This window comes from Procambarus clarkii, chromosome 2, assembly GCF_040958095.1.
Source record: "Procambarus clarkii isolate CNS0578487 chromosome 2, FALCON_Pclarkii_2.0, whole genome shotgun sequence".
In the NCBI taxonomy this organism is placed as follows: Eukaryota; Metazoa; Arthropoda; class Malacostraca; order Decapoda; family Cambaridae; genus Procambarus; species Procambarus clarkii.
In genome coordinates this window covers 47,271,968-47,296,254 of record NC_091151.1, presented here as the reverse complement: position 1 = coordinate 47,296,254, position 24,287 = coordinate 47,271,968, and the positions used below count along the sequence as shown (strand labels likewise).

At 35.9% G+C, this 24,287-nt stretch overlaps 1 protein-coding gene across 20 annotated transcripts in view; it reads left to right on the top strand.

Annotated features, from left to right (window-relative positions):
* LOC123762305 (collagen alpha chain CG42342) overlaps positions 1-22,981 on the top strand; it is a 492,619-nt gene extending 469,638 nt beyond the window's left edge. For 12 of the 20 annotated variants that reach the window (XM_069325395.1, XM_069325370.1, XM_069325389.1 and 9 more), the window contains 5 exons: positions 1,564-1,617; positions 6,390-6,416; positions 9,422-9,457; positions 11,129-11,254; positions 13,882-14,567. In XM_069325395.1, the coding sequence (XP_069181496.1) occupies positions 1,564-1,617; positions 6,390-6,416; positions 9,422-9,457; positions 11,129-11,254; positions 13,882-14,043 (405 nt within the window). In that variant the 3' untranslated portion in view covers positions 14,044-14,567. Of the gene's footprint in view, positions 1-1,563; positions 1,618-6,389; positions 6,417-9,421; positions 9,458-11,128; positions 11,255-13,881; positions 14,568-16,968 lie in introns of those variants that run through there. The other 8 variants (XR_011228729.1, XM_069325343.1, XM_069325404.1 and 5 more) reach the window with 8 other exon arrangements.
* Positions 22,982-24,287: the final 1,306 nt, after the last annotated feature.

Sequence of the window (24,287 nt, the reverse complement as noted above, 5' to 3'; positions counted from 1 at the left end):
GATTGCTGCCAGTCAGGCAGATAGACACAAAGCACCAATCCAATAATGCCTATTAAAGGGGTACCTGGTACCCCTGTCTCCCCCTCTCCCCACTCTGCACTCCTCTCCCTTGTCTTTTTTTTTCCCCTCGAGTTCCTGGCTTAGTGCCTTCTTTTGATAATTACTTACTTCTCCTATCCTCCCCTCCTCCTTTCCCTCACCCCAATTTCACCCTCTTTTCCTTCCTCTTCCTCCTATTCCTCCTTTTTCCCCCCCTCCCCTTATAAAGCTCAAGATTATGGTGTCATCTGTTCCTTTGTATAGTTACCCTATTTACAATAAAAATTATGCCCGTTGAGTTGCTCATCCCTTGATAAATTCTTGGCAAAATTTGTTACATCACTTATCTTGTGTTCTTTTGCTCTCGTATTAGTGGTTTGAATGACAGTTAGAATTTTCTATCTGCTTAGTGCCACAGACGGCAGTAAATACTCATCTAGGGTTGGTGCTTTCTTTAGATAATTACTTATTCAAGTTACGATTTTTGAACAAACAAGTATTTGAGAAAAATTCTTTACCCCTCCTCAGCAGGTTTGTATTGCTTGCTTTATTTTGTCAAATAAAACACCAAATATAGAAAAAGGACCTTAGTTAATTCAACAATTTGCATATGTGGCATCTTCAGGAATAACACATTAATGGGTACACAGCCTGATAGTTGAGTGGACAGCACTCTGGATTCGTAATCCTTGGGTCTGGCTTCGATTCCCGGTGACGGCAGAAACAAAATGGGCAGAGTTTCTTTCACCCTGATGGTGAAAGAAAACCTAGCAGTAAATAGGTACCTGGGAGTTAGACAGCTGTTATGGGCTGCTTCCTGGATGGGTATGTGTAAAAAAAAAAAAAGAGAGAAAACCAAAAAAAATAGTAGTTAATAACAGTTGAGAGGCAGGCCAAAAGAGCAGAGCTCAACCCCCACAAGCACAACTAGTTGAATACAGCGGATCTTATATAGCACCAGTGAGGTGTGTGCGGGTAAAATGAAACAACACAGTGCATGAACTACAAACTACATAGGCCTCTTGCCAACCAACTCACTGAACTTGAAAAGTTCAGTGAGTGGTTTGGCTAATAAAAAAACATTCTGATTAAAAAGATCTAAATACTAATGAAAGCAGATACTGTAAACGTGCATTTCATAACATTGCATTTAGATTTAGCTAATTTAGTTTCATTAAAATTTATGAAATAGCCAGTACATTAGCTAGTGTATTGTTCGTATTAATAGTTTGAAGTTCATTCTTATATTAAGACACTTTTTTTTATCAATGTCTTCAACACACACTATGTACATTTTGTCATTATTATGATTTCTTGTTCTTGAAGTTGCAGGTTTTAAGATTTCTTTTTCTTCATTAATTCCTGTCACTATTTTTCAGGTAGTGCATATATACATGTCTGTGTATGTGTGTGTGTGTGTGTGTGTGTGTGTGTGTGTGTGTGTGTGTGTGTGTGTGTGTGTGTGTGTGTGTGCGCGCAAAGCTAGAAACATAATATTAATTTTTATTTTTTTTATTTTGTTAGGGTGCACGAGGTGAAATCGGCAGAAAGGGTGAGAGAGGTGACCCTGGCTTACCTGTAAGTTACCATAACTTAGTAGTTGGTGTTAGTGACATGATGTGGGTGTGTTAATGCTTGGTCTCTTTGCTCATACTTTATATCCTTTCTAAAACTAGACCCTCGGTCTTGAGTGTTTAATAATGTCAAATGTTCTTGAAATTGCATTTTTCTGAAAACAAAAGCTGTTGCTTTTTTTTAATTAATATGATTTGAGTTAAGTATTTTTAGGTGTTTTTTGTTATATACCTTATTTATGTCACTGTAAGTTCTGGTATTTTCCAGAGCTGTAGCTAGAAAGTCTTAGCTGTTGGTCATCCACACACATGTTAGTGTCAAATAACTAACACCCACACCAGCACACATTTAAGCAGTTGATGGGAAAAGTTTTGAATATATAAGATTCAACATGAGGCAAAAACCAGCTGTAAGTTGTACTGTATCTCCAGAGAACTGAGATATTTTGCTGAAAGAGGAAACCTGTAAGAGGACTGTACCTACACACAGAGAAGGTACAGCAGTACCGTCTTAGGCAATTTATTCTTGTTGGATTATACAGTACAGTACTGTACTGTAATGTTATAAAGTACCTGGTGTTCACCTGATGAGGGGGAACAACAAATATGACTATTGAAAAGAACCATCTGTGGTGAGAAAAATACTGACCATAGCTTACATGAACGTCTGAGCACATTCAGTCAATTGGCTAAAATAAGCTTAAGAAATACATAAGAATATAAGGTTAAATTAAACTGTAAAAGACCTATTGCCCCATGCAAGACAACTCCTATTTATATCCTCCTAGACACATTCATGTGTATATCTATCCAATGCTTGAAATTATCAGCAATCTCACACTCATTATTTGATCTTGTAAAGATTCTATGAACCTTTAACCCCATTCCCAAACCAGAATTTACCCAGGTCTTTTTTTGAATCAAAACTTATCCATCTTGTATCCAATGTTTTGTGTTAATATATTTAGTACCCTATTAATATTTCCTTTGACACAGCCTTTCATCAATTTGTATATATTACGTGAATCGTGTCCCACCTTAATATTTTATTAAATAAGATCAAAGGTATTTGCCCTACTTCTTACCTCTGCATCCTCTTCCTTGGCTACTAGTTTGTGCTTTTTCTCCTTTTCACTTTGTATTATTAATTTTATGTAAAATCATATTATCATTTGAAGTGACTTCTACTTATTTGTATTATTTGTACATAATGTTGATCCTTGTATATGAAGTACATGGTGTTAATAAGTGGCCACAAGCCATGGAAATTTTTACACAAGATGTTGATACATCAGTTGATGATTGATTGATGAAGATTAAGCCACCCAAAAGGTGGCACGAGCATGAGTAGCCCGTAAATCAGTTGTGTTCAGTACTGTTTTGTAGCTGGCCAAGAAAACGTAGGGAATGGGATAGTTCATTTTCTTCAAGTTAAAGAATAACAGAGGTACGTTGACCGCTCACTAATTCAAACCTCAGTAGCTCAGATCTCCAGGCAACTCAGCCAGAATCACAATCGAATTAGATTGTCAGTTGATTTGGACACGAAATTTGACTTACCAGGCTTAGCAGTCAAGTTATTGATGCATGGCAGTTTGCATTTGCAAAGAAGCAAATACATAAAAAAATCATTAATATGTAATATATATAATGTTATATTTTATATAACAACTGATTATTGTATTGATAGAAATGCCTGCATTTCCCTGTTAAGATAGCTAGAGGCCGTCACGATCCCATAAAGTAGCCGTATGTTTCTGCCCTCACATGTGATATATCAAGGGACACTCCATAGCTAAACGATTTTCTGTGCTTAAATTTGTTCTTTAATACAAGCTTAGCTAATTTTTAGTCAGTGACAGGGTTAATGGTGACATGGTGAAAGGTGAGGAGGAGGATGAGCAGGTGGACGGTAGACTACAAAAATACAATTACTTTATGACAAACATTGATCATTTGATTAATTATGCTTTGAGTTGTAAAATTTCACACTGTTGTTGGTGCAGAGCTGACTATCAAAGAGGCCAATCAAAAAAATAAGACAGGCTAAAATAGTGAAACCTCAGCATGTAGCAGTCAAAACTGAGTTTTCCAAGTACTTTTGGAGTAATTTAGGTTAGGGTAATTTAATTTAAGAAGGTCTGGTCGGGGACCAGGCCATGGGAACGTTGAGACCCGAAATCATCACAAGGTAGGCTAAGTTGACTAGTACAGTATTTGACAACTGTTGTAATTGTTTTTATTTACCCAAGCAAGGCAAATTGGAGCACAATAGCTATACAGGAAAGAGCTTTGCAAAATTCTACTAGGTTGGGAATTGTCATTGCTTAATGCCATGCAGAGGAAGGGTGGGGGGGGGGGGGGGAAAGGGGGAGTCACATGGAAGCACTAAAAGTTAAAAAATGGTTTGTAGTGGAAGCAAAATATTAGGTGTTAGCAGTCAAGTTATTAGGTGAAGAGGGTAGAGGGCACAAAGAAGTTTTGAATAGTTTCCTTGGCCACTACAAAAGACTTCTGCACTTGGCAGAAGCAGTTAATGTTTAATACACGAAGACAACTTCCATGTAATATATAATGAGGCCCTAAAAACAATTCTTTCTTCTGGAGAATATCTTATTTTAACTACTACTGTATTTAACATAAAAGTTAGAGAGAAATATTACATACGACATTCTCCTATTTGTAATATGTTTCTTCTTCTTAGATAAACAATGACCAAAACAAGAGGTTTTCTTGGAGAAAGAATCTTGCTAGTGTTGATTTATATATGACTAGTTTCCATGTATTAAGATAATGAGCACCCTGTATGAAGTGATTGTATTACAACTAATATCAAGATGGTCTTATTTGGTGTCAGTAAAAGTCTATTTAAAAATTTATTACTTTGTGGCATGATAAAATCACATGACATTGCAAACATCAAAGCATTTTCCCTGTTAAGGAATAAATTGGCATAAGTTCCAGTGCCAAATTAGCTGTAAAGTGAAGTGAAAGGGAAAGCTGTAATGTTACAATACAGCCAGACTGTTCAGTACTGTACCAAGATTTTATTTGTTATTACTGAGGTGATGTACTGTATGTAAATTCCTTACCAGTTAGCACATGTTCTCTATTCCTTTGTTTAACTGACCATTTAAGACTGTGCTTGTTATCCACTTATGTTTTCTGTTTAAATGTTGGCATGAGTGTAGTAATTTCACTATGTACTGTACTGTACCTTTGTATCACTTGTTATACTGTAGTAACTTGTAATAATTTGAAAAGGGGGTTTTCATGAAATCACATGACATCTATCAAGTTTGATATACAGTATTTTTGTATTATTTTTTAAATGAGATTGTTTACTCGTGAAACCATGGAACCTTGATTATCCTATTTAATTAGGACCAAACCTCTTCTTAAGTATAGTATACTATATCAAGACATCTAAACAATCAAAGTTTATCACAACTGTAAAGCATTTGGTATTTATCACCAAGTAGTTAAGATTGTTCTTCTTGGAAATTGTGGAACATATCTTTGTTTACCTTAGGAGAAAATAGTCCACACACACATTTACAAATTATGTGGGAAGGCATTAAAGAACTCTGCCAAAGAAAGAGATGTAGAGTGTTGGACCTGGATAGATAGTAGACTGCCACCTGAGGATCATGTTAAGGACGTTGTGCATGCTATTCTTTCCAGCTTCAAAATCATTTTTAAATACATGGATGGTTAAAGAAATTGTTCACAACATTCATGAGACATGTTGTAGACATGCTACAAAATGGCTTCTAGAACTGAAAATCAAGAGATACGAGGAGAGGCTAGAGGTATTAAATATGCTAAAGCTAGAAGATATAAGAAAAAGAGGCGATATGGCCACTACATACAAAATAATACCAGGAATCAACAAAATTAACAAGGAGAAATTCTTGAAAGCTGTAACTTCAAGAATAAGAGGTCATAGATTCAAGCTAAGGAAGCAAAGGTGTCAACAAATATTACAAAAAAGTGGTAGACAGTTGAAACAAGTTAAGTGAGAAGGCAGTGAATGCCAAAACCATCAGTAGTTTCAAACCATCATATGAAAGAGTTCTGGGAAGATGGGACACCATGAGCAGAGCTATAATCCTGTAATTGCACACATACAAATTACAGGATTATATATTTACAAATACATATGATTACAAATACACATACATATACATAAACTACATTTTAAATATAAAACTTGTGTAAATATGGAAAAAACTGCATTGCAGTATGTACTGCATTTACTAGTACAGTACTTACATTAACAAATAATCTATTTACTAGCCGAGTTGGCCCAATTTCAGACTATCATTATAATCCAAGTCCCCTATCACAGAGTAACAAAGCTTTCCACTGGCAAAGTCTTTCTGGACCTTCAAGGTTTCTAAAGTATCTTAATTCGGATATGCAAGGTTCCACCGTTTAGTAGGCCTACTAGTAACAATGTTTATTGTAAAAATATTCTTTCATCTACAGAATTTGCTACAAGTTTTCTGAAATGATTTGATTGAAAGCCCCCATAAATAACATTGCTTATGCTTGGTGGACTGGTGTTCATTGTCTATTGTCTGTGTCATCTCATGTCCAAATTAATTTTCATTTGAATCAAAATGAATAAATTTTGACATTTGCTAGAGTTTTTTGTTTAGTAACTAATTATAAAAGTAAAACAAAATTCATCTTTAATGGATGTGATATGACTCGGACATAAATATACCCACATTTTGTCTTTACTAATATCTAAATGTTTTTTGCTTCTAGGGGACGGACGGTATTCCAGGGGTTGAGGTACTAATATGGATAGTGTTTTACTCCAATGCATGCGTCTTGAGTACAGATAATTTACTTACTTATAAATACAGTAAAACCAATAAAAAAATATTAGGTATTATACGATACATAAAATAGTTCCTGCTCTCCCTAAAATTTTAAAATTTATTTTTCATTACAATATTTATAGCGTTGTTATTATTATTATTATTTATCTCATTTCTCAGATATGTAATAAGGAGGCATATATAAGATTAGGGGGACATACTATAACAAAAGGGGCATAGACATTAAATAATACCACTTGAACTTCTTATATTTTATCAAATCTTTCCCTGTTTATTACAGGATTTTGTAGGCCTTAAAACCATGCCTGTAAGAGTATATTTTTATAAGAACACGTGCTGCTCTTCAGCATTTATATTAGGGCCAGTCAGCTATCAAATGATTAATGTTGTTGTTTTAAGAAGAGTCTTTATGAAATGGTCATTAACATACGCTTTGAATTTTTATTTTTCGTTAACTGCATTTTTCATCTTGCGTACCTGAAATCTTTTTTGAAGAATTTTGTAGATCATCATTTTAACAGTAGAAATAGACTCATTCTTTGATATTACAGTACTGTACTGTATTGTACTACTGTATTGTACTACTGTATAGCATTTATATAAATAATACATTCTGATAGAGTTTCTGCTTTTTAAACAGTGGATCATATAATTGCAGATCTTCTTTTATTTATTTATAAACAACTTAATGTCTTGAATTTTAATTCTTAAATTTAAACAAATTTTTTAGATATTCTACTACAAAAATATTTGAAGTACATCACTGAATTTGTAATCATATTTTTCATTACAATATAAACCTTATTACCCCTAATGTTATGGGAGAGGAAGTATATACAGTTAAAGGTGAGTGAACATTAAACAGACAAATGGAAAAATTATTGATGAATAGAAAGATAAAAAGTTAAGTGGATGGATAGGAACACATTTCCTTGCATTACATTTGAGCCTAACGATTTCGGAATTGTCATTTCAGTATTCAAATGTATATTTAGGCCCCATTCAGCATAAATGCACTTCGTAATTTTAATATATGTTATAGTAATAACATGTAAAATAGGAGAGAATGAAGATTATGAACCTGGGGATTGGGAGGTTTCGCGAAGCAGACTCGGAATAGTAGGAAACAACATGTCTAAATTATCTTTAATAAATTTGTTAAAAATCATTTTGAGTAGCATCATATTGCAAAGCTTTGTGCTTGAAATGATATATGATACCCTGGAATGGTCTTTCCTTTAGTGTGTAAGATTTTCTCTTCATAATATGCAGTAGAAAAAACTTTTGCTTTGACTACCATATGGTGACAAAGCATGGGGGGTCACAAATGGTCATTGCATGCTTATGCTTTGCACTTGGAAATGCTTGTCTTGTGGTTCAAGATAATAAATATACAAAAGGAGTGCTCCCCTTGTGTATGGGTGGTTCATGTCTCTGTTGACCTTTTATTATGAAGCTTGTATGGTGCGACACTTTCTCAGGCTCAGTCTTTGAAGGTTGTTATTTGTTATTTTCATATCTTTCCTGCACATCCTTTTCTTGTTTTCACCTCATTATAAATTAGCTTTAGTCTTATTGATGATTGTTGTATTTTTGCTTTAACTGCTGTATGAAGTTTTATTCTTCCCCATACCTCTGTTTTTCTTTTTTATTTTAAAATTTTCTATATCATTATCCTATATTCTAATGCTGTAGTTATCTTTTGTGCAAATCTGCATTCACCCATCTTTTGTGTACCTCAGGATGCTACAACACATTGTTCTCACATTTTTTACAAGTAAAAATGATTATAAGCAAATAAGGACATTCAAATGTTTAATACTGACACTATTATTCAGAAATTCCCAGCAAATGATTGAAGTCTTATTACATATTGTGAGTTCTGACCGTGTAGACAAGATAGGCAATATGTCCTTGTTAATTATTGTGAGAACTGATCGTATAGAGAATATAGACTGTATGCAGGCGAAGAGTCACAATAACGTGGCTAAAGTATGTCGACCAGACCACACACGAGAAGGTGAAGGGATGATGACGTTTCGGTCCGTCCTGGACCATTCTCAAGTCGACACAATCGACTTGAGAATGGTCCAGGACAGACCGAAATGTCGTCATCCCTTCACCTTCTAGTGTGTGGTCTAGTCAACATATAGGCTGTAGTTTCTTTTACACTGTTATTGCAGAAGTATTCATGATCTGTTTATATGCTCGTTGATTTTAGTACTCTGTTTTAACATGCCTGTTGACCTGCCCATTAATATTGGGCAACCAAAATAATAATAATCATCCAGGCAATTTTAGTTTCATTTAAAGATTTTTACAGAAAAAGAAGAGCTGAAGGTTATTCTGGCATATCTAGTACAATATCTAAAGTGAGAAGTGTATTAAAATAATGACATTGCAGTAGTTCAAGCATGATCACATGCCCAGTTTTCACCTATACTAATGATATAAGCTCCGGGGGTTCAAGTAAGCTCTCATACTCGGTGTCACGGTGAACAGAAATATGAAGAATTATGCATTGTAGCTTAAAGAACATAAAAAACAGATATTAATCAAATCTTATAATATCATATCCCTGTACAAATAGAAGCTTATATACTCATGCATTTCAATTTCTGGAAGTTAATAGTGCACTGGATATAACTACACTACATCATGTACTGTAGTGTTAATACAACCTTGCATCTAATTGCATGGTCATATCTGCTGTAACTAGCAAGTAATATAGTTACACAAGTGGCAACGTCTACGCTTTCCTGAAATAGTGTTTAAATGTTAAGTAACTTGATATGTTGACAACAAATTTAATATATACCAACAGCTTGTGCTTAAATAACATTTGATGGGAAATGCTGATTAACAATGATGCAACTTTCACTGTAAAAAGTAATGACAACTTCAGGCAAAGCCAGCTTGTTATCTGATTTGTGTATGTCATCCTTTCATTCTCAGGGTCCAAAGGGAGAGAAAGGGATGAAAGGGGAACGGGTAAGTAGTTTTCTTAAATATTATGGCTTTTGGTTTTATTTTTAATCTTTTATAGATAAAATATTTTATTGAATTGTGTTCACTTCTTTATCAAATAAGATTGTGTTATTTCCTGTTTGTGATTATTGTAATTTTGTTTCATTTTGCCTAGAGAAGTAAAGCAAAAGTCCTGTGTTATCTTGCTCTCTGATCCAGTCACATATAAAAAGAACATAAAAGTCCCAGTAACTAAATATTAAGCTGAAATATGTTCCTGTTGATATTGGGCAACCAAAATAATAATCATTGAGGCTATTTTAGTTTTATTTAAATATTTTGTAGAGAATAACAGCTGGAGGTTATTCTGTCCGTTATAAACTTAACCATCTTGTCTGCCTATGAGGGAAAGGTACATTAGTATAGCGACCTGAATATGAAATTTAATGTTACAAGCATCCAAGAATTATAACGAGAATAAGATTACAATATCAATGCTGTATTTGTAAACATAACCATGTAATTATAGGATCTACTTTGAAACTACCATTCAATTTATTAAAATGGCATTATTAGGTTTAACAAATCATATGTAGTAGCTTACCGATAGATACTTTTTAATATTCTTAACAAGTCTTTAAATCTACCAGTAGAGAGTAGAAATAATTTCTCACTGCGAAGAAAAGACCAAGTTGAATTTTAGTTAAAGCCTTGGAATTTCCTTTAAAATATTCAATAGAATATGCGGGCAAGGAGAAATAATTTATATTTGAGCAACTGAAGGCCTATACAAGTGAATTACCTTTATCAACTTATGTACCCCAGACCAGTGATTGGTACTCACATTATCCACTCAGGCACAGCTTGTTGAGACCATGAAAAGTCAAATCATTGATGACATTCACAGAGTCCACTTGTTCATTTGTAAATTGTTCATGAGACAGCAGGCACCGTTATGAAGCCTTGAATGTACAGTATCTTCTAATAAGGATCCAAGTACTTCAGTCACATTCATTCTCGATTCCCAGTTGGGAGTTCTGGGTTTGAATCCTGGACAGGGCAAAAAATGTGATAGCTTTTTAAAGGGCTGAGTTCCAAGAGAATAGGCATGCATGGTTGGGTACATTTCCTATTACCTAATTGCCTCTGTTCACCTAGCAATAAATAGGTACCCTTAGTAAGCTTGTTAGTAAGCTTGCTGTGGGGTTGCATCCTAGGAAAGGTCAGTAATTCGACCTTAGGGTTGGGGGAGACCTCGATATATGCCTAACATGTAACATGTAAAGTTGTACCATAATACAATAAATTGTTATTATTATTAAACATACTAGTAAGCCCTCATCATGAAATAAGTCATATGACACAAGAATAATGACCCTTCCCCCACCTATTACATAGTGCTGGAAAGATGAAATAACCTTTTGATGGGTTTAGTTTTAAGAAATGGAATGTGTTAACACAATATATTTTGCTTTTTGCAATCTTTAGTTCACTTAAAATATCAATTGTGGAACGTATTGCTCGCATATTATGTATGCAGCTTGGGGACCATTTGTATTTTAGTTACTGTTTTGCCTTTGGGATAAAGAATGTACTGTAACTGTATTTATCTTAAGAAGTTAGATTTAGGGTGTATCCACATTATTCATTCACCCAAAACTACTTTTTAAGGACTAATTATTGCTGATGCTGCAGGGTCGTCGAGGACGACGTGGAAAGCTTGGGCCTAAAGGTGACATGGGTGTGCCAGGGCTTGATGCTCCCTGCCCAACTGGGCCTGACGGACTTCCTCTGCCAGGTTGTGGATGGCGGCCTGGACAGGTAAAGGAGTAAATTTTAAACGTTTGTCTTGGGTGTGCAAATTTAAAAGATGTATTGCATATTAAAGTAAAATCATATAATAATTAGTGTGTCTGTTTGCTCACCTAAACATTGAGATAATAGTACAGTACAGTACAGTATCTTGATATCTCGACAATTTTCATTACTATTTGGGTGCTTGTGGTTTAAGTATTTAAAGTTTTTATTGCAGCTTAAGGATTGATTGGTGTTACAATTAACAGCTATTATTCTTTTGCATGGTTTTAAAATTTAACATTCTTTCATACACTTAGGAGGCAACATATATGCAAAACTCTTCCTCACAGTTTTAGAAACCTTGATGTACAAAATGGAACCATGTACATGCAAAACTGTGCTTTTCAAGTCTATACTGAGTGGTTAGTTTACTATATAAGATAGTAATGTGCATATAAAGTCCCATCATGTGTTAGTAATTCAACGGTTATCTGAACTAGTCAGGACTGAACACACCTGAATAATTGGCAAAGTTCGCATAACTGACTCCACTACGTTTACACGAGGGACCATTTTCTTTACATGTTGCAATAGTATTTCTCTGATGATTTTGGTACTGGTTGCAATTTACAGTGGAATTACATGTTGGTTATGATTTGTGCACATGTTTGTACCTACCTGTAGTTCTGTATACAAGAAGTGAACTATGCTTATGGTGTCTCATCTTTGTACTGTTTTGTCATTTATCATTGTGTTGGCAAATGACTCATTGATTGGGTTCTTTTTTCTTGCATTTATGGTGTACAGTATTAATAAGTGCCAGTACATCATCATCAGTTCCTTCTTAAACCTTAAAAGACCACATATTTTATTAGGCAATGCAGAAAGCAGTCAACAATGACCATCAATAGAAACTAGTAAGAACCAGAACAGTATTGCATTCTTCCACTAGGATAGATGTCAAATATTTTTTTCTTAACACCTGCAATATAGGGCAGCCAATATAGGGGTCGTGAACAAAATATCTGCTAACCCTCATCACTAGCACAACTAACATCAACAAGGTTACCTCAGAGTAACTTGTAGTAATTATGACAAAGTACTTGTAGGTGAAACATCTAGAAACTTAGATGTGAGGATTTATGAACATAGTATTACATGTAACAACATAACACATACTGGTACTTACCAATGCTTGTCACATACAGGAACCATGACAAATATCTCATAAACTTTAAGAATGCTAAACTTATCATCAAAAAAGATAACTTTTAGAAGGCAGTGTATATAATCTCCAGCTATTAAATACAACTACACCATCAAACAGTCGAGGAAATATTAGCACTGCAACCCCTCTTACACATTAGTGCTTCAGAAATATCAATTGTGCCTACATAACCTCACTGCACCTTCACCTATCTGACCTCAGATTGGTAATTTTCATAGATCAGAAGCAGCAGAGACTAAACCCAATGGGTTCAGTGCTTGCTACTTCCCTCTAATTTTACCTCTCACTGTGATGGTTTCATATCTGTCAGGTACTTCTTTATCTGGTGAAATATGCTTTCATTTATTCCTTCTTACTTTTCCACCTTTTATACATGACATTAGGAAAAGATTTTATTGAGAGCCTTAAGAGATTCAATCTACTCAGTCACCTGTCTTGGTCATCCTGTTGTTAAACTTTATTTGGTTTACCCTCATAGCAGCTTGTCACAGTGCTTTGTGACAAGTTCACAAAGCACTGTGGCAGGTTCTGTTGGTAGGTTCATTCAGGTATCTGGTAGGGTGCCCCCTTGCCATACTGGTCGCTTGGGGAGAAGCAAGAGCAAAACTGATTGTGGTTTTGCCACCAATGTTTTCAACATCCATGGAGAATCATAGGTTCCCCTTTTTCCCTTCATTTGGATTGATGAAGCCTACCTTCATCTGAACCTACCCTCAGGTCCCCCAGTTTTGTTTCCATTACACATACTGAAAGTTGAGTCATGGCAATTTCTCTTCTCCATTGTATTTGTATTATTTCTTAGATGAAGGCTTGAAACACTATCAATTGACGGGCATTGCTGACCAGATTGATTCAGTCCTCTGGACTGAAAATTTTGTCTGCATATTATTTGAAATTCAGGACAGGTTGATTGAAATTAATTTATTATTATGCATTATGTAGATGCAATTTGGAGACTTTAGGTAAATGCCTGTAAGTTAATGGAAGGCATTTGTAAAGAAACAGCAATGTATGAATCAATCTAATCATTTAGTGAGAACATCAAAATATCAGTCTTTGGGTAATGAAAGGTTCATAGTATAATCTACTATTTCCCTATTGGCAGTTAAGTCACGCTAATATAATGTATCTTACAATATTAAAATTACTCAGGAATCTGTTGAAATGAACACCACAGTGAATTTTCTTTTTATTGAAATCATTTATCCTAATATAATGCCATCCTGTCTATCCAGAAAGAGAATCATAAATAACTGGTTAAATGGAAACACCATGCATATTACTAACCTTTATTACATGTTCTGCTTTGCTTTTTGGTTATGTGAATGTACCATTAACATAAGTATCACAAATAATTGCTGATAAGGTGAACACTTTAGCAGTGCTTTAAACAAGAATTTACCAAATGCTCACCATACAACAGGGTAAGAATATTATCCGACCCATAAGTGTGGGAATTGGCAAAGGAGGGACTCCCATTGATGTATTCCCCCTTGAGTCACCGGTCACACCTTCCACCACTCCACCTTATGAGGACTATGAGGAGGACTATGAGGATGATGAGGCAGAGGACTCTTTGAAATGAGATCCTCCACTAACTAACTAACACTCCATCTGTCCTCCTGAGTGAGTGGTCATGTGAGTTGCACAACATCAGCTACTTCACTCCTGTATGATTTAGATATTTTGAAGAATCAGTTTGGCAGTGAGCATTGTTATAATGAAATCTTTGTGTAATTACCAACGGTTCATTGGTATGTGTTGCTGCAGAGTGGCAAAAGCCGGGAGAGTAGTGCAGTTTGCAGCACGTGTCATTGCACAACTTAAGTTTGTGTTGCAACATGCATGTTGAATTTATTGATCTTAATGTGAAGTATTGATGTTTACAAATAAGAGTGAATGGTGGTTACTGTCTTCTGTAAATAATTTGGCATTTAAATTTGTTTTACTATTTTATAATTAGTTTGATTTAAAGCACATAATGCCTTTGCCTGGATATATAGATTCAATATGCTTGAAGTACACACAGGTTACACACAGAAATCACAATAGCGTGATGCATCAAATGAACAAATCCACAAGGGTCATGACGAGCATTCGAACCTACGTCCGAGAGCATCCCAGACGCTGCCTTAAATTAATTGACTGAGCTATGACATGGTCGAAAGAGTTGAAACCAGAAGTTCCATTGAACTTACTTGGATCCTGCAGCCTCTCCGAGACACAAACCAGGGTTTTACACAACTCCCCCATGCACTCGAGCTATGTCAATAGGCAGTTCTACCTCTTCGCCCTTACTTACTTCACCCAATGAAGTAAGGGCGAAGAGGTAGAACGGCCTTTTGACATAGCTTGAGTGCATGGGGAAGTTGTGTAAAACCCTGGTGTGTGTCTTGGAGAGGCTGCAGGATCCAAGTAAGTTCAGTAGAACTTCTGGTTTCAACTCTTTTTGACCATGTCATAGCTCAGTCGATTAAGGCAGCGTCTGGGATGCTCTCAAACGTAGGTTCGAATCCTCATCACGGCCCTTGTGGATTTGTTCACACACAGGTTATCACTGTATGTATGATAAAACTCTCCAACAGAATAATTGAAATGTTCTTTTATTTAGTTACAACACAATCTTACTGACCTAAATTTAGAATGCTTGCATGGTAAAAAAATGAGTAGATACTTAAAATTAAATGCTTGATGAGTCTGCATGTTAGACAATGAGTGTGTCAGTGTCGATCAATATTAATGAAATCATGTTACTTGACCTTCACTTAGGTGCACTGTATATTTATTACTGAAATGTTGACAGAAAATACTAAGTGGTCAATATATGTATGTATAATGCTTTCTCAATGTGACATCTGTTCATTTTTCAGTCTATTTAATTATGCAAGCTTCTATTAATTTATAATGCGCATGGGTATTATATTTGTAAGAATTCTGTATACCCAATATTGTGTGTTTATATACTGTGTGTATGTGTGTGTGTATATATATATATACACACACACACACGCACGCACGCACGCACGCGCGCGAACGAGGGTGTCCCAAAGTCTGCCCTCTCTCCCCATGGAAAGAAAAAACCTCAAGGATTTTTTAAATATAATTGTATTAATTATCAGTTAGAATACATGTTGAAAATGACATCCATTCACTTCAAAACATTTTAGAACGCATTCAACACAAGACCTGTGATCATTTCTAGACGTGGACATACTTGGTTTTATGGCTTCAAATTCTCTTGTTCTCTGGCCCAAGTTTTTGGCACACCACACTGTATGTATTTATATATGTAAATATATACAGTTTTTCTCTAATACACATGTCATTAAACATGACAGCATTGTGACTATTGTTCATTTTCTTAAGGATTTTTTCCATTCTACGTAAATAACTTCTACCATCTAGAGGGTGAAGAAACACTAGATCATTTATCCATTTTATTCTTTGACGTTTTGTCAGCATTGAGACATCTTCAGGCATACACACTATGCACAGAAGACACAGGTATACTGTGTCTTCACAGGAATATACAAGCATGTATATACACAGGAATACACAGGCATGGTATATATTTCTGAAGATTTCACATTGTTGGTGAAACGTCGAACAATATACTGTAATGGAAAGATGAAATGTTTCTTCACCCTCTAGGTGAAAGAAGTTATTTATGTAGAATGGAAAATATCCATAAGAAAATGAACTTTATGTCCCATTGCTGTTGTGTTCAATGACATGTATAAATTTAAAAAGTATACATATTCATAAGTATCCACAAAGGAAAACATAAAACCAAAATTCCGAGTGTTTCGTGTTTCAACACATTATCAAGGCATACAGAGAAGAAATGTGTCTGGGATTATGTACCCTCACTACACCTGAGTAGATAAAGATGTGTAAACAAAAATATAAAATAATGGAAGTGACATGAATAAATATGTTAAAAAAATAACACGTTTGGAATTGTTTTTTCGTTTTTTATTCCTACGTGGATACTTACGCATAACTGAATCACATGTTTCGTGTCATTATTATTGCGCATATATACTGCATACACATAGTACAATATCTCAGGTGTAAAGCTCATATGGTCCCCCAAGCCTGTGTATAACTGAACACTATGAACCATGGCTATGATTATAATATTGATTTGCCAGCCAGAGGGTATGGTTCTCTGGCAACTAATGTTTAAGTCCTGGAGGGGGGGTTGTCATACAGTTTACAGTTGATTGTATTTATTCAGGTGTTTTTTATAGGCTTTGGTGCATGGGAATCTTCAAGTGATATTTTATATGCAGTTCAACAATACTGTACTGTATAGGTTTTTTTATATTTATTTTTGTGAAAATATTTGGCCAAATTCTTTGTATATTTATATATCCATCAAAGACATTAAGAGTTTAGTTTAATCTTGAAGCTAAATTAACTAACTTCAAAATTAACTTGCATTAGAATAATGAACAGTAATCTCCATAGAATTTATACCAAACTTATGACTTTCCAACATTTGCAGAGTTACGAGGAACTGCTGAACCGTCACTAGCCTGGGGTTGAATGGTATGGTGCAGCAGTATTCACTGAAGCAGATCCAGGGGGCACATACACGCGCTCACACACACACACACACACACAAAGACAGTGGATAGGGGTAAAGGCTTAGAACAATTGGAAGAAAATGAACAAAAACTTGAAAAATGGTTGACAGAAATCTTCCAGAAAATTTGGACAGCCATTTACAGTGCTGCCATATATCTCCTGTGGTTATCAGGTGTTGGCATCGTACCAGAATCCTGGGTCAGGCTTTAGTTCAAGTGAATGTGTGTGGAAATATTGGGATAAGTGTTGGCCACAAGCTTTGAATCCAACCCCAGCTCCCCCCCTGTATATAGTGTACAGAAGTTTGTACTGTCCTTGGTCCACAGTGACTGTGTATAGCGAGTTTTTTTTTTTTAATCTTTGGTTCTTATTTTTTCTTTCTATTTCTTCCTCAGTGTTTATCTTGAAACTGCAACATAGGAACACCTCCAGTGAACATTGTATAAACTTTAACAACCATTGTTATCATAGAATTGGTTATTAACAAATTACAAATGGGACAGTGTAAGATTTAAACCTTGTTTCATGGTACAGTGAGCATTATGTGAGTATAATTAGATATCTTTAGGAATTTCTGATAACCAAATCTGAGAAGTGAACAATTGGTGAAGTTACCTACAGCATTCATGTGTGTTCTACTCTGGGCTAGCAAACATATGTTATTTCATTACTGCAATAGTTAAGTAATTGTTATACAATATGTTCTCCTTTTATGTTAAAAGGTATGCACCTATTTTAATGCACTTATTTTTTTATTTTTTTTTTATTTTTGGACCACAGTTTTCAATACTAATGAATGTTATTATTGGACAGATAAGGAGTCGTCTTGGAAGTATGACAACCAATAGTAAGAAGTCATTATATAAAATTTGTGCCTGCCACAATGTTTAATTGGTAGAAATGACAAGATTTCTAGAAAAATAGCTTTTTCCATTTAAATTCTACATTGAATTTTTAAGCCCATTATGAATGCAGGGAAATGTATCAGTGTCAGAAGGGAGCTTAGAATGTCAGAATTGTTCAAAAGACATTATTTGAGAGATGTGTCCAAGCTCAAGTCTGTTACATTGAATTTATTATTATTTATTTTTTGACTAAATGAAGCACATTGATAATAGTTAAAATATGCAGAATGTCAACTGGAATGCACATCTGGTACAGAAAGGAATAATTGTTTAAATTGTGCAAAAACAAAACTATTGAAGTACTCTTAGAGCAGCGTTTCTCAACCTTTGTACCATTACACTCTAAGGGAGGGTCATACTTTAACCCTTAAACTGCGCATGGCATATATATACGCCATGAGTAACATGTCCCACCGTGCGCATGGCGTATATATATATATGCCATAGGGTGCCAGGCACGATTCAAATGGCCCACGGCTACACGGGGTTCACATTAGCTTCCTCAGGACTCTTGTAAACAGACACCTTTTTTTTTTAAATCGTGGGCAATATTCTCCAGTGTGAGAGGCACAGTACTGTTGGAGCAACCGAGGATGGCGCACGCAGCATGCGCGAACAGCATTGCTGTTCAGCTTGTGACCACAGCATCGCCAAAAAATGTCAAAATAAATATATAACTGCTATTATTTAGCAATGACAATATTACAGAGGACCCCTGACTGTGATAAAAATGACCAGGATTGTGATAATAGCAGCATTGTTGTGATAATTAGTGCTGTGGGAGGAGTGATGATGCTGAGGGACGGAGGGAGATGGCATTGTTTACTGACTGTGTGGCCACCTGTTATTGTCTGCATTTACCATATCAACTTAGTGGTTCTCTATGGTGAACACAAATATAGATACTTCTATATAATGTGTGTATTAGTGTAATAACAACAAAAGGATTATGTTTGGAGGAGCCATTTGGGTGACGGAGGTGACGTCATCTGCATGATTTGTCTGGCTGTGTAGAGGGTAGCCACTGTGCTCTTTGGGCACTCGACAAGCTTAGGTGTACAGTTACGGTGCATACAATATGTAGATACTTATATATAATATGTGTATATAGTGTAATAACACTGCAAACAGTATTGTTGGGGGAGAAAGTTTAGTGCGTGTGACCTTGAATGAGTGTGGGAGCCGCCAGCTGACTGTGTGTATAGCGACGACTCTTAGTGCCTGAACTAACATTATCAGCTTAGTTGTACAGTTGTGGTGAACAAAACATGTAGATACTGTCCTTATATATAATGTCTGTATATTGTGAATAAAGTATAAAACAGGATGGTGGGAGGAGAAAGTGGGCGAGTGAGGCTTGAGGGAGTGAGTGGCAACGAGTGGCTGGCTGGTGTGTGGCGGTCACTCCTCGTTGCTTTTCGACTCATAATACCAACTTAGTGGTTCGTTATGATGACCAAAACATGCAGATACTTATATATAACCTGTGTATAGAGTGTAATAACAGCAAAACTATTTGTTTATTGTTTTATGAACATAATAATTGAATCACTAATATGCACACCATACTTTTGAATATAGCGATGATTCACCTCTTTTATTATATAAATATATCACACTACACTACGCTATTGAATAATATTACTGCAAGAAAACTAAGAAAAAATAAATCAGAGACATTGAAATAATTAGGTGATAATATCTTTGTGGCAACTCTCACCTGTCAGCTCGGGTAACGGTGACCGGCTCTGAAGACCGCTCTGTCAGCACCCACTTTTTGGCAGACTTCCTCGGTGTATTGTGCACAAAATATGTCACCTATGATTTTTTTTTCCCCGTGCTCAGGGAACACAAATTAACAATTTTAGAAGATGAAATAATTGTTTAGAAGTTTTTTCTTGCGCATAGGGGTGTAAATGTCCTCAGGATCCCTTAGCAGCGGAAGGGTTAAACACAAATTTGTCAACTGAAAGTAGCCAATTTCCATCTTTGCTCTTGCTACTCTTTAAATGGCTAAAATTTAACAGAAGAAATGACCATTAAACAATAAAATACATTTCATATGACTACAGTTAGCCTATTTGTCACTACCTCTTGCGAACCTCATCCCTACTTACCTTGTCGGGGGGGGGGGGGGTGTTCTGTGGAACCCGGTTGATAAACACTGCTCTAGAGCCTTCAAGTCCTTTACAGACCAGGATTTTGTCCAAGTGGTAAAAGCATAGCTTCCCCTAAGGGGATCTCTTTTTGTATCAATACAAAACTAGACTCAAGCAAGAGTGACTATCTTTATCTTATAATGAATGTTCCTGTCTATGAGTTTGTTAGTGCATGGAGCAGGTTATTATCTTTAGAAAGAGAAACCAGGTGGTATAATTAGTTTTGTACCCTGTACAGCAAAAGGGAATAATTCTTCTAAATATGTAGTGACCATGTGGGGACTTTAAAATTTAATATTTGCATAGTCACCACTACAGAGTGGGAATTTTAGGGCCACCTGCCTTTAAAACCTAGTAATGACAAATCTTTCCATATGGAAAAAACAAGAAAGTAATGTCAACTTAATCTCAGAATCAACATAGGATTAATACATAATATTGTACTGAAGTTCTGAATAAAGCAACTTTTCCTCTTTTTTTGAATGATTTAAAATTCAATAAAAATCAATATGATTTAAAATTCAATAAAAATCAATATGATTTAAAATTCAAATTCAATAAAAGTGAAAAGCAGTAGGGTTGCTGATTTTATAATAGAACTTAAAAGCTATATTGCTATGTCTTAAGACTTTTCTAGTTTTGCCAAGGTAAAATCTGTTGCTGTATTCAGAATAAAGTATTTTAAGCAAAGCCTGAATATGGCATATTACCAGTGTGTGTAAATGTTGCATATTTAAATTTTTCCACAGTCATGTGCATTTTTAAAGATGTTTTAGAGAAGGCATATGGGGTGCTAATTTAAGTACAAACATTCACTTAGCAACACCTGAAAAAGCAGTGATGGATTTTGCCAGAAAGTAAAGGCATTCTTAGAACATAACATGTATCTAATGTTGCATATCAGAGAAGAAGAGTTCAGAATCTTTAACCCTGGTAAAAGGTCTAAATTATCTTTAAACTGCTTTAATTTTTAACTCAGGATGCAAGCTTCCAGTAGTTAATGTCAATAAGGATTATATAATAAGAAAACTTTTAAATACCTTTTGTAAAAACCCTTTAAAATGACTCCAGTTTCTCCTAATATTTTCCTTAAGAAGTATGCTGCTTATAAATTATATTTAACTTATTCTCTCAGTTTTAAATTGGTAATAAAACTGAATATCAGTCTGTGAAATATTTCATCGTAGTTAGTATTGATGAAAGTGTTAAGAAATCAAAGTTCACTTTCCTCTCATTGTACCCTCATCTTCGACTCATAATCTCAATTAGTTCTTGTGTGTTTGATAAAGGTAGAAGTTAGACGAGACGTACATTACCTCAAAATATTGCTGCAGTAGAAATGCTCAGTTCCTCATGCTAATGTCTGTGTGCAGTGATTTTGGTAGTCTGAGTGGTATTATATTGTGTGTGTATAAATGAAACCTTCACACTTGTTTAGGGGATATTAATGAATTTTTGGATGTATATATTGATGCCCTCCAGGAAATGTTTTGCATGTTTCTGTAGTTACATAGGTAAGGACAAAAAAGAAAATGCATTTGTTTATTTTTATTATGAATAGAAACTCAAATTAATCTATGAAATGTGTCATTATAGTTACTATATGCTTTCCTGGGAACTCTTCTAGTCAGAATGCGTGTACATCAGGAACTTATATAATTCAGGTTTTTACCGAGATCAAATACTTTCTGCATCACATTTTTAGTCTCATTTTCGTTTTTTTCACACTTGAGTGAAGATAGTGCTTTCAATGACCAAAATGTATGTTACAATAATTACAATGCAGATATGACGAATAATTTCAATTATAAATCATTGCAGAATAGATTTGGTTCAAATATTCTCAGTTTGGAAGCATATTTATTCTGCAACAAATAACTTCATAATGCAAAATTTGTATATTATAGTTAGTGCTGTTAAACACCAGCCCCTAGGTGTTTAGTTGGTTAGAGTGTATCCTCAAGTTGACTGTAATGTATCCTCAAGGTGTTGGTTATAACTACTCATTGTTCCATTGCAAGAACAGTGTCATAGGTAGAAATTATTCTTATATGTATTTAGTGTGCATACATTAGTTAACAGAGAATTTACGCAAAACAAGGATTACATATAGTGACTATATTATGACTTGTATCATAAGATCATGATTTTGATACAAGAGGTCATAAGTGCAAAGTTAATGCTAAGGTTTTTTTTCTTTTAATTGCGGCATTCAGTGGTTAGGTTATTATTGTACAAAAACATGATCTTTATCAACCTTCTCCTTTAAGATAAGTCTTGCTAATGCCTTGGCCACAGAAACAATGAATATGGACTTGTTTTATTAGAAATGTTTAACAAATTAAAGGTGTTTTAAGGATTTGTTGTGATTATGCTGTATTAAAGAGAACTAGAAACAAGCTTTTAATGCATGTTATGGGAATTCAACATTTATGTGCAAGTCTGTACATGAGATTTTTTGTAACACATTCAGGTGTGTGTGAGAATGCACAATGTGTATGCATTATGGAATACCCATGTTGTAATCGGTGTATAATTGTATGTGCCTGTATATATTTTTAGGCATACATACATTTGTACATTCACAACATGAATATCCACCTGAATAATTATATTGTAGGTTGATGCATCTTATTGTCATCTGGGTTGGAACGGATATGAAATTTAAATTTGTAAAATATTAAGTTGAATTGCGTATGTACTATACAAACCTCCTGCATGTCAGAAAGACAGTGGAGGTATTACCTACTATAGGCACTACAATTTCAGTTTTTATAACACTCAAACTTTGTAGCGTTTAAAAAGTGAAGTTTGAGTAATGTAAAGCTTGTAAGTTATAAAATAAATCTGTGTATGATTGTGTTAACCCTTATTTCCATAACCACTTTCAGCCATCACATTTGATAAAATATGGAATTTTTTGGGGGGTTGGGGGGGATGCCCCTCTGGCTTCCCGGAGCTATCCGAGCTGATAGGAATGTATTAGTCCCTGGCATCAGTCAAAGTGAATGAAGTTACAGGCCTACCAGGGACCACAATCCAGAACCTGGCCCCTTCAGTGAGGCACGAGGAGCAATGGACTATAGAAACCCCCGTGTGGTTGGAAGTATTCTATGTCTGCCATTGACCATGTCAGGCATCCAGAAAGATAGGTGCCCCAAACCTTGTCTGGTTAAACAAAATTGCTACAGAAAGCCAAACTGTTGGACAGAACTCCCCAAACGAAAATGAGCAAACGAGCATGACATCACAACTGTTACCGCGCCGCTGTCTGCACAGCTTCCCCTCCCCGGGAGGGGCTGCTACATAGCCTTCCTGGCTTGATGCCTTCTTTTAATAATTACTTACTCCCAGGAGGGAGAAAGGCCAGACCCCCTACGCCGACTAGCCACACCCTTAGTTCTGTGGCTGATGCGAAACCTGGCGGTCGTGCAACTCTGGCTCTGAATCTGTTCAAGTGCCGTACCTTGTGGTGTGGTCCTCTCTAAGTGGTTGTGTGCAAGCCAGGAGTAATTTCACCTGTACTCGGGCTGCATGTGCCTAGGGTTACCTTCCCTAGGTGCCCTGTAAGTACTGCCATTATGGCTTGGGGGCTACCTCCGCTGAGGTCTTTTGCCGCTCGATGATTGCCCGCCCTTGGGGTCAGCTGGGGTGTTTCATGCACCACTGTCTCTGGGTAGGAGGAAGTCTCATCACTGATAAGGTGCTGTGCAGCTTGTTTTCGCCATAATAGTGTGGCCAGCTCTGTTCCGCCTGGGTCGTTGTGCTCTTGCAGTTTTTTTTTGTTTTTCCTGTTTGGTGGGGTGGGGGTGATTCTGCCCCTTGGTATTAGTACCTGTTATATATGTTGGTGGGTCTCCACTAGGTCCCCTGTGAGTGTACATGTCCCGGGGTTCAGCTTTTAACAGTTTGTTTGGTAGTTTGGGTTGCTGGTTAGCAGTACCTTGCTTGGGCTTTCCTTAGCAGAGTGTCTCAGGGGCCCTGGAAAACCCCACTGGGGCTCAGTGGTCCGATGGATGCGTCCTCTGGGTCCCATCTTGCTTTGTGCGAGTTTGAGGGTTGCTCTGTCCCCTTGTCTCAGGGAGACAATTACCTGTTCTGCCTCCGTCATGCTTCCTGTTGGGTTGTTGACACCTTTGACCCCGGAGTCCTGTGAGTGGTGTTCCTTGCAT